The sequence below is a fragment of the Triturus cristatus genome, chromosome 9 (assembly GCF_964204655.1).
Source record: "Triturus cristatus chromosome 9, aTriCri1.1, whole genome shotgun sequence".
NCBI lineage: Eukaryota > Metazoa > Chordata > Amphibia > Caudata > Salamandridae > Triturus > Triturus cristatus.
The window spans coordinates 1,004,716,718-1,004,734,313 of record NC_140592.1 but is presented as its reverse complement, the minus strand read 5'-3'; the positions used below and the strand labels follow the sequence as shown (position 1 = coordinate 1,004,734,313).

The 17,596-nt window shown below is 44.4% G+C and overlaps 1 protein-coding gene across 1 annotated transcript in view; it reads right to left on the bottom strand.

Moving 5' to 3' along the window:
* Window positions 1-17,596, bottom strand: part of SPTLC2 (serine palmitoyltransferase long chain base subunit 2) — a 384,930-nt gene that overhangs the window by 126,122 nt on the left and 241,212 nt on the right. Inside the window, exon 9 of the mRNA XM_085626636.1 lies at window positions 13,372-13,498. Within this exon, the coding sequence (XP_085482762.1) occupies window positions 13,372-13,498 (127 nt within the window). The remainder of the gene's footprint in view (window positions 1-13,371; window positions 13,499-17,596) is intronic.

The window sequence follows — 17,596 nt, the reverse complement described above, 5'->3', positions numbered from 1 at the left end:
CCGCCACATTCCACGATAATAATTTTAGTGAGGGGAGGGTAATGCTATCAGTAAGTTCATTCGGAGGGGAGGCCCTACACAATTGATGCACCGAAAATATGCTAGTGTGTAAATTAGTGACTTGGGGAATCCCCGCCTCGCTAACAGGAGCAATGGTGGGAGCAAAGCGGTTAGCTATGTCGTTAATAGTGTCGACCTCCCCCAAGTTAGCTTCCTCATTTGGGAGAGGTATACCACTAACCTCTCTGCTACCCTTCCTGGACTGTCAATCTACCTTATCTAAATTACTATATTTATTCTGGGTGGGAAAATAGTCAAGGTACGATGTTCCAGTCGGGCGGGGAATTCTCCTTTCCCTATTACCCCACCTGCTACCTCTTCTCTGGACTAGTTCCCAACCTCCCTCTGCCTGATCTTGTGGTATGGGCGGGTAGAAGAAAGCTAAAGGTAGGACTTGGATTGAGGTTCCCTTGTCACGGTAAGGCCAGTTGGATATATAGGAGACGGTCATGGGGTCCCTAAAATTGACCAGGACACAGTCTCCATCGATGGATTTCCCTGTACCACCGAGCCACGAGACTCTTCTAACCATCAAGACTTCACTCCTTATTCCTTCAGGGAGCGGTCTATTAATGGAGAGCCAATTAATAACTTTATTTTTAAGGGCTTCCACCGATTCTTGTTTAGGTTCTTTTAATTCGGGAATGCCTGCCAAAATGATTATATATGGGCTGGCCTCAGGTGGTAAATTAATTGTCCTTTGCTTGCTAATAGTACCATTGCTTGAGCCCTCATTTCCGGGCGCAGTCAGCTTCTCCCTCACGCTTCTGTTTGGTACCAGGCCTGCAGTCGGTAAATTAGGTTGTAGGGAAGGGGGTTGGGATTTCATGAGGTCAATAGCAGGGCTCATCTTTTTAGCTGGGGGGGGGTGTTTTTATTGTCTCGCTACTCAACCCTGTATCTAACACACTGCTATGTTTGGAACGGACAGCTGATAAGAAAGCCATTTCCTTTTCAATAATCTGCAAGGAAGTTTCAATCTTTCCTAACCGTGCTTCCAGCGGTTTGAGCATTATCCTCAACAAGTTACGAATGTCAGCAAGGGTAATGTCCTCCTCCCCAGAAGTTGGACAGATGTTATGAGGTTTCTCGCTTAGTGCGTGAGATGGTAGAGACCCTTTTTTTTGTAGTGGGGTTTGCCTTTTGTTAGTTGTATCATTCTCCCCCTCTGGAGTGATTGGGTTTTTAGCATTTTTCCGTTTTTTCCCACGTGGACTCTGAGCCCTCTTCTTTCTTTTTGGGATGGCTCCCTCTCTCTCCCCCAACTTATGCAATACCGGTGTGTAGGCCCTGGTGGTATTTCCCTCCCTGACAAACAAAGTGGTATTTGGAGCAATTTTAAGTTGTGGAGGCTTTGGTAGAGGTAATGGTATTATGCTTAGATCTGCCGGGGACAAAGTTGTACATTCTACGTCAAGTGCAGTAGAGCTACTTAACCCATCGGGCATGTCATCTGGGCCCCTGCTCCCAGCTATCGATGATCTAAAATCAAGTCTTTGATCAGGGGTAGTTACAGTGGCTAGGGGGCCCAAAGACGATCTCCTTACCCACTCAATCTCTTGGGAGATACGTCGTTCTAATGTTGTAATGTCTTCAATAAGTAATGAACCAGCCTTCGCAAAATAATTGTCCAAAGTGCATTGAGGCTTCCCAGCAGCCATCGAGGTCTTACTTCTTGTCTCTCTCGAGGTCATTCTTGGAGTACGATCTTTGGCTGTGTGCAAAGAGACTCCAGTGAGGGCGATAGAAGGGGGGTGGCCCACGTCCGTTCTCGAACGGCCTCAAACGGCCCGCTCTTTGCCCGGTCTTCGCCCCGGAGTATGCCCCACACGCGTCCCGCTTACGCGAGGGGAGGTATAGATTAAATAGACAAGGGGAGGAGCCGGGAAGAGGAGCCAGGTGCGGGAGATGAATGAACCACAAAGCACCCTGGTCCTCGCAGTCCCGTGTGTAGGAGTTTGCAGATTAAAATCCCCGTGGGTTTAAAATTTCACTCGTACCCAGTCGGCAATCACATCAGCGATAAGGGCACAGCCAGTAAGATCAAACAGAGTCCACAGCCCCAGGCGGTAATCACGTCAGCGGCACGGGCAGTAAGTTCACCAATATCCAGAGCCTGCGAGCGACACAATACGCTATTCCATCAGTAGCCTGTGAAGTGATTTTAATGCTGGCTTAACAGGTTCACGTTTTAAGAGGTTTAAGCACATTCTTGCAGGGCCATTTTACAGTTGCCAGACTATTTAGGTCATTTATCTGAGAGAACATTGCAACAGTCCAGCTTGCCATTACCAAGGATTTTGTCAATTATGCACACGGGGGCAGTGGAGTATGGGCAAGATATTTCAGAGCAATGATAGGTGCAAATTCACTTCCTGAACCACAGCTTTGATTTGAGCTGAAAAAGTAATGTCTACAGAGAACAGAACTCCCAAGGTCTGGTATCAGTCAAAACATTTTGATTATAAAGAGCTTTCAACCAGCCTTTTCATCAATTGGTATGGTGTTGTGTCAGAGGGTGTGGTCCGCCGGCTAGACTGCAGACTTTGGTGCTGAAAACCAGGGTTGGAGCCTCGGGGTCGCGTCCACATCCTGTGATTCTGTGCAAATCACTTAATCTCCCCGTGCCTGAATGTGTAGTGTAAATACGGTGCTCATGTAAAGCGCTCCAATACCTTCGGGTCGAGTTCGCGCTATATAAATATGCAAAACAAAAAAAATAATTCACATTCTGATTCTGCTCACTACAGCATAGGGAAACACTAGCTAACTTCACTCTAATGGATACCATTCTGCTTTTGCACAATGCGGACTTGCATAAAAAGTAGCCCCCTTTAATGTCAGGGTGCTTTTTAGGTCTCGCCTACGCAGCGTGCATGCGCTGCTAAGGAGGACCTTTAGCCGTTGTACTGGTCAATTTCAAGCACACACTCGTGCTTGTGGCGGCATCCACCTTGCGGGAACGCGCAGCAGTGCGCCATAAGCCCGAGTGCAGTGCTTGAAAATGAGCAGACTACGCACGCACGCAGCACTCCCGGTCTCTCTCTCTCTTCTCTCTCCCTATTTAATAATTCTACTATGTTTGGACAAGATGGTCATCTCATCCGGGGTCACTAGCTCGGTCTAAGGCATCACAACGCGTCAGAGAAAAGGACAAGTGAACCTTGGTCCTCATCTGCTTTCACTAAATGCTTAACTTTGCATCGCAATATCTGCCATTGCTCTTGGATAACTTTGCAGTAAACGTGCTCCAGAGTACCGTTTACAAGCTATAAATAAACACCTCGAGCTGCCTGCCAACAAATGTAATGCCTCCCGCCAGAGTAATTGACACGCCGAAAACATATCTGAATAATCTCGTGGGCGAGCACACGGTTCCCGCTTACCGACCCTCGGAAACACCCTACCAGCTGCCTTGACACCTAGGCCGCCCCATTTACCCAAAACGCCTAGTAACGAGAGAGAGATAACGAGCTAGCGTCTCCCCTTTTAACAAACCTTCAATCACTACTAAACAAAAACTTTTCCCCATTACCGCACCAATGGTGTAATTTTCTTTGGAAAGTTGCAGAGGCCATCTGAATAGGACAAAAGGGTACACATCACAAGAGAGAAAAGTGAAAGTTGAAATCTGTGTGCAAACCCCAAAGTAACCGTAATCTAAAATGAAAAAGAAAAGAACATTTCTACCTTATATCCCGATAGAAATCGTGTGTGACCATCCTACAGTGACCATCACAAAATAAATATAAAATGTGGAAAGAAATCTTAGGGAACACCATAATCACCACAGCAACACAATGCTCTTACCTAGTGCTACTATCCAGTATTGCATCTCAAAGAAAGGATCCAAAATAACAGTATTGTCCAGTATCTCACACCTAGATCAATACAAATACCTGATCAGTAACCACATTTACCTCCCCCACCCCCAAAGAATATTATCTCAACGGTACCCTCATATCCATAGTTCCCACCTAGTGTACAAGTACACCCGACGTATTTCCTAAATAGAAAAGTTCCTTCAGTAAATCATATATCTATGGAGCAAAATAGAATAAGGTAACCGTTCTACCTTACAGCCAATAGAAACATACTCATCGAGATAATACAGTTGATAAAACATTACCATTAGGTAAACTAAGTTTGAGTCCTGCACAAACTCCTATCTATATACATGTACATATTTCCATATTAACCACTATAAGGAAAGTTAGTGGCCTGTCGTGTACCGTATTGCATTGTCCGTACACTTCTACAAACACGTGTGCATTATTCACTGGACTCAACTTACTGGTAGAACAACCGTGTTGCATGCCCCATATCGCAAGGTTTACATTTGCCACACAAGTAATTGCTCCTCAATAGTATGCAACAAGCTATAGTTGCAATTAAAGTCATACTAGTCTCATAGCACAGGTTCATAATAAGACTAATTCTGAAGTAACGTTATCCATATCCCTTTATATTCATGTAAAAACCCATCAGTCCACCAACCGTTTACAGTCTACAGAAAGCAAACTCCCCAAACCGTAGGAAAGTACTCCAACTCGTGTCAGGGACTGGTGTTTCTAATACACGCCAACTTAGAGAACCTATTCATACATACATTTGACAATGGACTTGAATCGCAATATTCCTAGGTTTAAAAATCAGCGCCATCTTTGAATTTCACAATCCTAGAATTCCTGAATCCCATGTTATAGAACCAGGCATTAAATAGATCGTTAAATTCACCAGCAAACATACATATATAAAAAGAATTCTCCACGCAATACCAATTATCATTATTTATTACTCGGAGTCCCTTACCATACATAAAATCAATAACGAACTTGAACAAAATGTACATATATTTAAATCCTTGCCTTCTTTAAATATTCAGTCATTCACGGAATCACTGTGTCCTATATAACAAATGCAGAGTATTATGAAACCATAGTATTGCGCATAGGTATCATCCAAACTCTCTCCTCTTAATACCATAATCATTATCCAACACCTAGTGTGTATCCTAAAAATATCATCAATGCAAACGTCCCAAGCAAACTTATAATCATATCGCCTGGGAACCATGTCCAGAAATTGACTTTAAACCAGAAGGTCAGCAGATGTAATGCCACCGCCATTGTGTAATATATTGTTTGTACATTAGGGTCAACACCCTGTCTCGAAAATCAGAACCAATTCTAAAAACAACAAGCATTGGCATAGCCAATAGGTCTTGCTTTTGGGACCTTAAAAGTATTTAGTTATGCAGCACAATATCCTTGGTGCAACAACATCAACTGTTGCATGGCTAAACACTTATAAGGTCCCAAAAGCGAGACCTATTGGCTATGCCAATGCTTTTTTTATATTTCTTTAATTCTTGAACAAATCGCTGCACCCATGATTTAGCTTAAGATGTTTAAAGCTAAAGCACGGGTGCCGCCATTGTAACAAAAGTAAATAAATAGAAGAAAAAAATGTCCGGCCCCTATTTTTTCCTATTTGTTTTATTTTGTTACAATCACGGCACCTCTGCTCTAGCTTTGAACATCTTAAGCCGAAGCGCACTTCACTGTTGGAGCAATCGCAAAACGGAGCCATTGTTTTACCGAGGGCTCTGCTGACAGAAGGCTGAGGAGATCTATCGACCCTTACGAGGCAGCACCCTCTGAGATGGGATTGTTTGATCTCACTGTAAGTGTACAACTGCATGGTTATTGTGCTTTTAACGGAAACGGCATACTGGCAGCCCCTTATCGCAGAACCACAGGCTGGAATAGCAAAGCAACACCTGCAATGTGACGTCAAGGTCCCAAAGCGAGACCTATTGGCTATGCCAATTCCTGTTTACTTTGTTGATCTGTGTGTTCGAAATAAAGTATTTTGACAATGAGTAGCCCCCACCACTAGAGCACCAACCACTCAAGGCAACTCTATGATTAGGACTGTGTGGTCAAAGTGTTTAGCGCTTCGTTTTCCCCATAGAACTGAGACCACATTCACTTCCCTCACAATGCCTCCAAAATAGATGAAGCAATTTTTTTTAAAGATGCCAAGATTCAAAGATAAGAATGCATATTTTTTTTTAAACTGAGTAGTTTTGCAGATTATGTAAAGTGCTCAGGGCTTCATTGACTAAAAACACATGTAATTTCCTTACAAATTGCCCCAACATCGATAAACTTGTATTTAAAAAAAGAAATTAAAATTGAAAAATAAAAATGCAGGTAAAAACGAGGAGTTTTGCAATTGCTCCATCAAGCAGCACTCTACTATAATAGCAGATAAAACTATTGGCTTTGTCAATGGTTGTTAGTTGCGGAAGATAAATAAGCAACAACTAAGGCTTTGTTGCATATAATAATGAAAAATGCTCAGTTCTGAAATGATGAGTCTGTGAAAGAACTAAAACGATTCTCTTCAAAGATACATCAAAGACAGTGAAGGGTGACACTGCTGCAGAGGTAAGATTTTTGTTTTCACCCTGATGGGGAGGACAAATATGCTGAGCCCGATAGGTTCACATCTTAACAGCTGTTTTTTAGAACTAGGTAATATATTATTCTGAGCTCATGAGTCATGAATGCTATATGCTTTAAGCTGCGCAGTTAGCTTTTGGAGTGGGCTAAATCAATGTACTACGCTAGGCAAGTTTAACATTACAGTACGGTTGCGCTTAACGAATCCAGCAAAGACTAGGATTGAGTTATTGATTTCCTTTCAGTAGCTTTCATCTGTATGGGTGCATATGTCTGCATGCGATTCCATAGCAGCCATTTAATGTGCTGACTCAGTGATCTTTCAACACAATAACTAAGGCTAAAACGAAAACAGACACGCATCTTCCCCGTGTTAGAGTTGAAAAATTAAATGAACAGCTCTGTTATACTCAGCGGAAATTTGAATATGTTGTTCGTTTAGTTGATGAGCCATCTCTGTCTCAGCCTCCCTGAAGTCCTGCCTTTAAAGTTGTGTTTCCCTATTGAGGTGCGCATACCCAAAGATAAGATCTGCCAGAGGCGGGAGCCCGGGGCTGCGGGCGGTCTGAGGAGGTAAGGCGCGGAGACGGGAAAAGTGCTTGTCAGAGAGGGAAGTGAAGAGGGCGGGGGAGCGGGCCGAAAATGAAGCGCGAGGAAAATATAGATTTGCAGTAAAACATGAAAAGGAAATAATAAGGTGACAGACAACAGACGTAATAAACAAGATAAAAGGAGAACCGGAGAGAACACTATAAAGAACAAGCGCGGCCGTGACATCTGTTGTAGGGATGTGCGCTCAGCAGCGGGGGGGAGGGGCATGGTGCTGAAGGCTGGCGCAGGAAAGGCAGATGACTTGGCGAGAAGGGAGGGGGAATGCGGGGAGCAGCTGTGCGCGTGCATGCCATCGTGCACTCTAGCTTGTCGCCAGCACAAAAATGTGGGTAGCACTTTCAAAAGCCACCTACTAAATGTCTCGTCAGACCAGCGCATGCGCTGGGTCGGGCGAGACCTAAAAATAATATTACATATTGGCAACATCCTAATGTGTGTATTATACTATACCGCCTCCTAGCGTGTCGCATACTTAGACCAGTCAGAACATTTTAAGAGTCCAAGCAAACTTATATAACCGCCATATCGCATAACAACGAAGTGCATATGTCATTGAGCAAAATCCAAGATTCAGAAGTACAATGTAATCTTCTTACTATGCTTACCAAATATAGATATATGTCCCAATACAAAAATGCCTGTCCAAGTAGTCCGTGATATTTCCTATAACCCAATAAGATGAAGAGAGGACAGGAGAAGGAAACGGGGAGGGGTGAGGGGGGGTCAGGAGAAAAAAAGAGAGGAAAGGAGGAGAGAGCTTGCCTCAAAGATCTATGATAAATTCATGATTTACAAGTGCACATATTTTCTTATATTAAAATTGTAAAATCTCTTGTTCCTTAGTGTACAGTTGTAGGAAACAGATAAACAGATAAATCAACATCAGTCAGTCATAGTCCTAAACAAGCATTGGCATAGCCAATAGGTCTCGCCTTTGGAACATTATAAGTGCTTAGCTATGCAACAGTTGATGTTGCACCAAGGACATTGAGCTGCATAATTAAATACTTACATGGTCCCAAAAGCGAGACCTATTGGCTATGCTTGTTTAAATAGTGGTTACGTGCTAGACAATAGTGAAGTATTTAGTGGCAATAAATAAATAGAAACTGCTCCCTAAGACAAACAGTAAATCTGACCACACAAAAGTCAAAATGGTTGTAAGATGTAAAATATTTTCCGTAAAATAGACACCTTAAGAACTAGTGAACAACGGAGAGGTTCCTTTGCACGATTGGTAATGTACAAGCGCCTTTTTTCTTCCAACCTTTGTTTTTTAAACGTTAAACAGGCACAAATATATACTTCATCGTAACTGATGCCACAGCTGTGGTAGCTGGCGCAATGTAGATGGAACCTCTGCACAACACGCATAAAGACAAAAGCTACACACACACACACACACACCCCCCCCACCCCCCCCCCCCCCCATCGGTCTTAGTGCAACCGAAATAGCACCATCACTTTTAAAAATTCTAGGTTCTGTGAACATCTTTCCAACTTCTCCATGGCACTTTTACAGAGATATCTATCTCTCTCTCGACAACAGTCTGCACGTTCTGTCATTAAATGCAGCCGACAGATAGCATAAAGACATCACTGCTGAAAATAAAGAATGAACTGCAAAACCCAGTCGGTTTCCTGCAGATCGCGTGCTCTACCTCAAAAACTGCCAAATGTCTTACGCAACAAAGAAACGTGAGAGTGTTTTCGGAATCAGCAATAACCAGAAATACTATTTTTAATTTATTGTTGTAGCCCTGAGGAAATCATTGGTTGATGCACCTCAATTACAAAACACGTGTTGGCTACAGAATTGAAACGTTTGTTGGATGCCTAAAAGAAGACGAAAATAAAGAAAATTATACGGACTATATTTGGAATGAATTTGAATTCTTTGTTAATTCACACTACGGAGCTCAGGAGTATTATACATTATTGTGGGGAGCGATGCTTCCCTGTGTTGGAGTGTGATGGCCATTTCATCTCCTTGGAGCACCGTGCATAAAGATTTTTTGAACTTTTAAAAATAGGAACACACTAGTTTGCGCACACATATAGCTTAGCCACTTGTTGTATTGTGCTTTTTGAAGACACAAAATTGTTTTTGTAGTAAACGTTTACAAAAAGAAATAAGAAAACAACAATTGGGAAAACCAAAAAGTTGGCGGCCAAATGCCGGTTTCTTTGTAGGTGTACAGAGTGGGCTTCCATGGGTCTGTGGCTGGCTGCTCAAAGAGGATGGAAGCACAAGAATCTCCGCATTTGCTCCATTCAAGCACAGGATTTTCTTGACATCAGCGGTACACATGGTTAAGGCACATCTGCATTTCTAAATCCTTTTGTTGGTCTTCTTGCTTCTGCTTACGAAAATCTTCAGAAATTGATAGAAAGTTTCGTCATTTTATATTTTATTTCATTAATATTTCATATATACTGAACGTATATATACTAAACGTCATAAGAGAAGCTTTATGATCAGCTCTGAGGTACGAAAGGAAAAAAAGTTATTTTGGTAATTGAAAAGGAACTTTCTATAAATCAGATGGCTTTAATCGAAAACCGTCCTAGGGCGTTGGACTTGTGTGCTGTATGTACTCTTCAATGCGCTACCAGGTCAGGTAACCTTGAAAGAGGGCAGAGGCAGAAAACCTCATAACCACGCAAGAGAAAACTGTGGTATTCCCTGTGCTGCAGGACATACAGTCTAATGGCTCCAGAGACAAACACTGCACGGAAAAGAAAGAAGAACAGCAGCCAACCATTTAAAGCTGAAGTGATAATGGAGACCGTCCAAGCACAAACCACACATACATTTCAAAGCAGGCATCTTTAAAATGGACCAATGCAGCCTGTGTGGAAGCAATGACGAGAGCGAAGTGTAAACTGAAAGGAGTCCAGGCCTGAACAGGAGGACTAGTGCACTAAGATTTCTTGGCATTTGAATGCTTCAGCAGGACTCAAAGGCTTGCCAAATAGCCTGATATTTAACTGCAGTCACACAGGATGTCACTATAGTTGTTTAAAGCATGACCGCATGAAGCTGGAGTTCGAATGCTTCTCAGCTACTTAGCAGAGTACGCGTCTCGGGTACAAAGTAAAGCACAAATGGTAAAAACATCAGCCCCATCAAGCACAATTGCCTGCTTCCTTAAGGAGTGTCTGGCCGCAGCGCACCATTAGTTACGCAAGTGTCTGACAATGGTTCAACAACACCGGGGATGGAAAGGTACTGCTTGAAAAGCACTTGCAGCAGGGGGCTTCAAGGACACACACTTAGGACATACTGGACGACTAGGCCAAACCAGGTCCACGTTTCCCTGGCTATTGTAGCTGGCGAGTCGGCTTTACTTGCATGTTTATAAATCCATTAAGTCCTATAAACTTCATTGAGGACCATTTTTTCCCCTTTCAAGCTCCCTAAACCAATTAATAAACAAGCATTGGCAAAGCCAATAGGGCTCACATACGCAACCAGAGCCACTGGCTTTGTCAATGCTTAACCACTTGGTACAGCAGTTCAACTGCCATGCAACATGGCTGAAAGTTTATATAAAAAAAAAAAGATTAAGCGATGTGCCAGCGTTTGCTGCATCATAGCACTTTTTAAAGATTGTTGGTGGAAGGGAGGGCAGGGTGGGAGGTAACACAGAGGGATTGGGAAGGCAACAGAAGATGGAAGGTGCGGGGGGGGGGGGGACCACTATGAAGCAAGCCAGCAACGTCCGCATTATATCACTTTTTTTGTGATGTTGGGGGCAGGGAAGCTAGCAACAGCATAGACGAGGGAGGAAGGGTGAAAGCAGGCAACATGGGCTAGGGAGGGAGTGAGGTTGGGTGGGGGGCAAGCAACAACACGGACGAAGCTACAACACAGATGTGGGTGAGGTAAGAAGCAACACAGAGGTGGGAGGGTGAGGACAAGCAAAAATAAGGATTAAGGATGTAAGGGAGAGTGAGGTCGGAGACAAGCAACAACAGGGACTAGGGAGGGAGAGCGGACTGGTGGGGGCAAGCAACAACAAAGACAAGGAGAGAAGCATAAAGGGGTGGGGGGGATACATGAGGGAGCCAGCTGAAGAGAAAACACTCTAGTGGACTGTTTAAACACAAAGAAAAAAGTAGAACTTAAAAAAAAAAAAGCAGTGCAAGGACACATGTAATGCATCCATGCTCCAGAGGAGGCAGCTGAAAAATACAAAAGCAAGCAAATGAGTAGCAATGCAGTCAACCATTGTAAGCAAGGGGCGGCCTCTAAACGCACTGTTACAAAAAAAAAATTGTCTCGAAGAGACAGCGCATGCACGGTCTAGATGGACCTTAAATGGATGAATTGTTCAGCAAGCAGTTCTACTAAATTCAGGATTATGAAATTTAGACTCGTATTCAGAAGACGTGGAACAGTGGCACACAGTAGGCAATACCAGAAGAGTGTGGATAAGGGCAAATGTATGGTTCCCGAAAGCTCCATAGTTTTACCTTTAGTGCATCTACTGCATGCTGCAGCTCTCAGGTCCATTTTTCCATCAAGTGCGATGGATAGAATTGTGGTACTGTGCCATAATCAAGTTTAATTTGGAAGTCACCCAAAATACAACTGTATAAAAGAATTTAATGTCATGATTTGACAAGATAGGTGTAGATCTTAATATATCAAATACAGAGCTTTCTAGAGGCATCTGGGCCGCACTGTGGAAAGTAGCCAAACATCTGCAGAGAATCCCTTGCAGCAATGCTCCCCTCAACAGAAAGGAAGGGAGCAACCTAACGCACCTTGGCAGAGAACAAATAAGCAAAAGGTTCTCCTCAGGGCATGCTTGCTGCAAACTACACTTTGCACACCCCTAAGCGGATGAGCTAGCACCATTCTCCACAATAACAAGATAGCAGCCAGACTCCCTTCAGCAGAGAACACGCTAGTTGCCCACTCGTATCGATGCCCAAGGAGAGAATAAAAGAGCTGCCAAACCTTGCTCACAGGAATCCAAGCTAGAAACACACTGCCTTTGCTAGTGAACAAGCTAGCAGTAGACTTCTAGGCACACAAACTAGCAGCCAAGCCATCTTCTGCAGAGAGCAAGTTAACATCTTTCTTTGCTCTAAAGAATACAGCAAGCAGCCACCTAGGCATCTGCAGAAGCCAGTGGCTATGGTCTCCTATGGGGAGAGCAAGGAAGCAGCAGACTCCCTTGCCTGGAGAGCACGGCACACGTCAAACTAGGCTGGTCGGCCTTTAAGAGGAGAACACCCAGCCTCCCGGACGCGGACAGTCATTCCATAAACAAAACACGTGGATAATTTTGAGAAGGTAAAGGAAAAAACATAGCATATCAGCCAGTGAATTCTGCATGGTGTGTTGCTAGTCTCTTTTACAGAGCCTTCCGGTGTGAAGGAAAAGACGGTCTGTACCCCGCCCTGAGCTGCTGAACAATCACCAAGAGCAGCTTCCCGGAATGCCGCTTCACTGGAGCTCTGCTGCAGGCAGCTCGCACAGGTCTCTGTGACGGGGGCTCGGTCTGTGAAATACCAAGTTTTGTCAGCTGCACCAGCGGAGTCTCCTAGCGGCACATGCTACACATCTCGGATAAATCAGATTAACAGCGATTTTTAGACTCCGATCAATAAAGTACAATAGGCGGCTGCTGAGTGTTTTTTTTATTAAGTGAAAACATTCTGCTGGGCTTCTACTGATCTGATCTTTCTGTGCTGTACTCCACCAGGGCAGAATATACACAATTAGCAAATACATTAGCACTTGTAGGCGCACACCGCCCCCCTGTGGTCAAAATATAAACCTAAATTTCACGTCTGCTCTCAGCTACCGGACTTTAAGAGGAGAAACAGTGAAGTCTCCTTCCCGACAGGGAGAGCTCACTCATGCCATTTGACAAGGGTCTCTTACATCCTTGCCCCATTGGCCTATCTAGCACAGGGGGCAGGAGTTGGAGTATTAAGGACATTCAACTCTGGAACTCTCCATCGCCCCAAATTAAGGTATGGACCCCCCACTTATACTTTTGGCCTCAAAAAAGCAAACATTACAGCACGTCACAACAATGCTGTACGAACAGGGTGAGATTAGCCAAGAAATCTGCTAGCAAATTTCAAAGCACTCATGTTTTTATATGACGTTTCAAGAGCTTTTATATGAACTTTCAAAAGCTACATGTAGAGAGCGAGTTTAGTGCTCAAGAACATTATATAATGTCGTAAAATAAAACTGACTTACCAAATGTGGTTCCATCTTCTCCCATAATGCTCTTCATGGAGCTAATAATTTGCTCAGCAACTGGAGGGGACATCGACGTGGCATAAGCAGCGCTGTGAGAGTGTACCCGTAGGTAGTCAATCAGCATCTGGTGAGGCAGTAGAAAGAAACCAGCGGTTGGAGCTAAATTCAGGATGAGGTTTCAAGTGAGACAATGCTCACCAATAGTCAACCGCACACAAGGGTAAAACGAAGTCTTTGAGTATCTTTTCTCACTCGCGCTACACACAGAGGACTGTGCTGTCACACAAGAGAAAGGGTGAATCGGCTCTCATTCATGCTTCACACTGCAGCCTGCCTGGGCCTTGGTAAGAGGGCGGTTACACCGTGCAAGGGTACACACTGGAGCCTACCCTGCAGTTCAGAATGAAGAATGCTTCTGCTCACATGCAAAAGGAGCACCTCGAATTTAAGCCTTTAGTTTATTCAACACACCAAAATCTCAAAGCAGACAACTGACAAAACCAGAAAGAACAAGGCGTCTTATTTTTTATTTAAAACAAGCATTTACAATGCAATGGTCTCGGCAATATTATAGGTAGAGCTATTGGTATTGCTCATTATTTTTTTATCATTTTTGTATCCCTAAATAAATGGCAGTCATTTCTATTGGCATTACCTTTTTTTTTTTGCATATGTGATACCTATTGCTTTAGCAGAGAGAGAGTGAGATAGAGAGAGAGAGTGAGGTATTGAAATAGAGAGTGAGGTAGTGAGAGAGAGTGAGGTAGATAGAGAGTGAGGTAGATAGAGAGTGAGGTAGATAGAGAGTGAGGTAGATAGAGAGTGAGGTAGTGAGATAGAGAGAGTGAGGTAGTGAAAGAGTGAGGTAGTGAGGGAGAGTGATGTTGTGATGTAGTGAGCTAGAGAGAGAGGTAGTGAAAGAGTGAAAGTGGGTTAGTGAGACAGAAAGAGTGAGGTAGTGAGATAGAGAGTGATTGAGGTAGTGAGTGAGAGAGTGAAGTTGTGAGGTTGTGAGCTAGAGAGTGAGGTAGTGATGTTTTGAGAGAGAGAAGTTGTGAGATAGTGAGGTAGTGAGATAGAGTGGAGTAGTGAGGTAGAGAGTTATGTAGTGAGAGAGAGTGAGGTAGTGAAACAGTGATGTAGTGAGGGAGGGGATGTTGTGAGGTAGTGAGATGTAAGCAGAGTGGTGCTTTCCACTTAGGTCAGATAATGAACCCACATCAAACCAACCCAAAGAAGCTTCAAGATAACTTCTCACACAACCGCCCAAAGATAGGAAGTATCTGTTACAGGTATGCTACAACATGAACGGGGCAGCCTCCAAGCCTTAAGGACAATATTTAAGCTCTTCCACCATTATCCACACAAAAAATCCACATTCTTAAAACCATGCACAACAAATGCCAATTATTAGGCCTGCAGGAAGCTTCCCGACTACGTCGCCGGTATCATCACAATACAAAAGCTACTGTAAAATGCATAGGCCTTGAAGCAGTTCATCTTTTTTGTAAGGCTGCAGTCCCAATTTAAACAACTAGAAGCTGACATCTCATGTCATGTCATGCTGTTGGCAGAAAAAATCTATATTGCACAGCTTGCGCTTCATATGGCTTTGTGATGGAAGTGTATTTTCCAATATGAGCGAATCGACATGTACAGCAGGAATAATTTGTGACTTCAGTGGTGTACTATATACTGAGATTCGAGATGTCTCCACGGGACACATTAGCCTCTGTTTTCATGCTGAAATGAGGGGTATTCAGTGCCGCCAACCTTTTGGCAAAACTCTATGGGCATTTCAATGAAGAACACAGACAGCCATAGCGACCCCCACCACTCGAAGCCCCTGCCGGCCCCAACAGACTGCACGAAATCTCCAAAATGTATCTCTCAAGTTTCGCTTTTCATAAGTTAAGGAATTTTTTTGTCAAATTGTTTTTATTGGGATTACAGGGTTTCAGCATCGCACAGTAGTTCTACGGATTTCATGGGGATGTGTCTGAGTGTTTAATTCATGCGCATCTGCTGGGTCTGTTTAAAGGTAAAAATTATAAATTAAAGGTTTTACTGGGTGCACCAAGTAAATTGTCTGTTATAGGCATAGTTGGCCAAGCTTGCCACCATTACACAAATATGGTTTTACCATGCTGCCCGTTCAGTGCTCTAGTTATAAAGATAGTTATTTAAGCTAACTCAAAGAACAATCGCACTACAAAGGTCCATTTGAAGCAGCAGCGTTCAGTTCTAGAGAATTATCATGCCCCCTCATTCCAAGACTCAGGAGATGCAGTTTTACAGAAACAATATTTTATTGGGCCACATTTATTTTCACAGGCATTACAGACGCATCACCTCATTTATGTTTTATACGTTTATATAAACTCTTCAAATGAGGTGTAGTGCGTCCTGCAAGAGCGTCAGATGCCTGCCAGAAGGTTCTTCCTGTAAGATACTGTGCTTTACCTAAACGGGTGATTTCTTCTAGTAAACAAGGGTTGTCGATATTCTCTCATTAAATGTACTGCAGCAGTGCTAATAAGCGCAGGTATTCAGTACCGGACTGTAGCTGCCCATTTAAAGCACTGGCTACATCAGGGCGGCGTCTATTCCTAAAAGAGCCTTTCTGTGCCTGAGGACATATGACTACTATACAGACTGAAGGGATGTGATGTGACCTACGCAAACAGCACGTGCTGCTCCTGCAAAGCACGGTCTGGCTGTCTTCTGCTGCTGAAGGAGTGAACGGGGTCCTTGCAGCGTACAGGATAGCGCCTTGGCCTATTTGCTTATCTTGTTATTTAACCTGCAAAGGGAGTTCGGTACATGCAGGGGGCGGCTTTTCCTCCTGCAGACAAGTGTATCTAGTCCTGCCCTTCCGCAGGAAGATGATGCTCGCCCTTTGATATTAACTAAATCCTTAATGAACGTTGTTCCTGCAGGATTGCGAATGCTGCTTCCGGGACAGAGCACATGATTTATGCAGCTGTTCCAGCAGGAGTGTATCTGTTACCTGGACTTCTCAGGGAAGTGCTCCGTTCTTGCAAAAGGGGGAGTTTAGCAGCATGGAGCTTTTCCGATTCACAGTGTCACAGTCCCGTAAAGGAATGCTTCCTTTAAGATGGGAGTCAGCTTCACGCCGGAAGGTACCCGTAGCGCTCCTCTAATATGAGGCTGTCCGATTCCAGCTCAGGAGTGCCTGGTCGCTTCAGAACGTCGGCGGCGTGCAGGCTGCGCTGGGATCGGAGGGACGTGGAATGCTGATGGGCCGGGATCTGCGCGCTGCCTGAAGTTACATCACACAGCCCCAGTAATGAGTAACTGGGAGAGGTGGAGGGCCAAAGGGCTGCGCCAGGTACACCGCATCCTGCTCCGGCGACGAGCACACGGGCCTGGAAACAAGCATCCTAGGACCGGTTTCGGGCTTTCAGCCCTCGTCAGCCAGGATAGCCTGATTCCAGTGGCATGGAGAGCAAGGGACTCACGTCTGAGCATACCCTTCCCACTCGGGGTGACAAATGCAAAAACAACAATTGATGGACAGAATGCAGAACAATGTCATACATTCACCCCAGTACAGTACAGGGAAGACATGGCTTGGCAGTTCGGGCTGGACTGTTCCCATGAGGCACAGGGTCAAGACTGATTTGCATATGGCCATGTCTAAACTGGGGTGGTGTAGTGGGCAAAAGAACGATGGATTTAACCCAGATCTCTTGACTGGGGGAGAATGTCTGCATTGTCAGCATTCCGTCCATCATTTGTTTGTTGTAACGCTTTTCGCCCTAAGTGGGATGGGTATTCCCAGACGTGGGACCCGTGCTCACTACGCCACTGGAGTCAAGCTATCCTGGCTGATGACGGCTGATAGCCAGAAACCGGTCCTAGGATGCTTGATTCCGGTCCAGGGAAGACATGGCTTGGCAGTTCGGTCTGGACTGTTGCCATGAGGCACAGGGTCAAGACTGATTTGCATATGGCCATGTCTAAACTGGGGTGGTGTACTGGGCAAAAGAACGATGGATTTAACCCAGATCTCTTGACTGGGGGAGAATGTATGCATAGTCAGCATTCCGTCCATCATTTGTTTGTTGTAACGCACTTCGCACCACAGCACCAGGCGCCTGCCACCGCCAGCGCTCCTGACTTCAACAAAGAGAAGTTCGCTCTGCAACGCATGTGACTTTGAGGGCCCCGACGACTCCTGCACCGACCTCCGGAACAG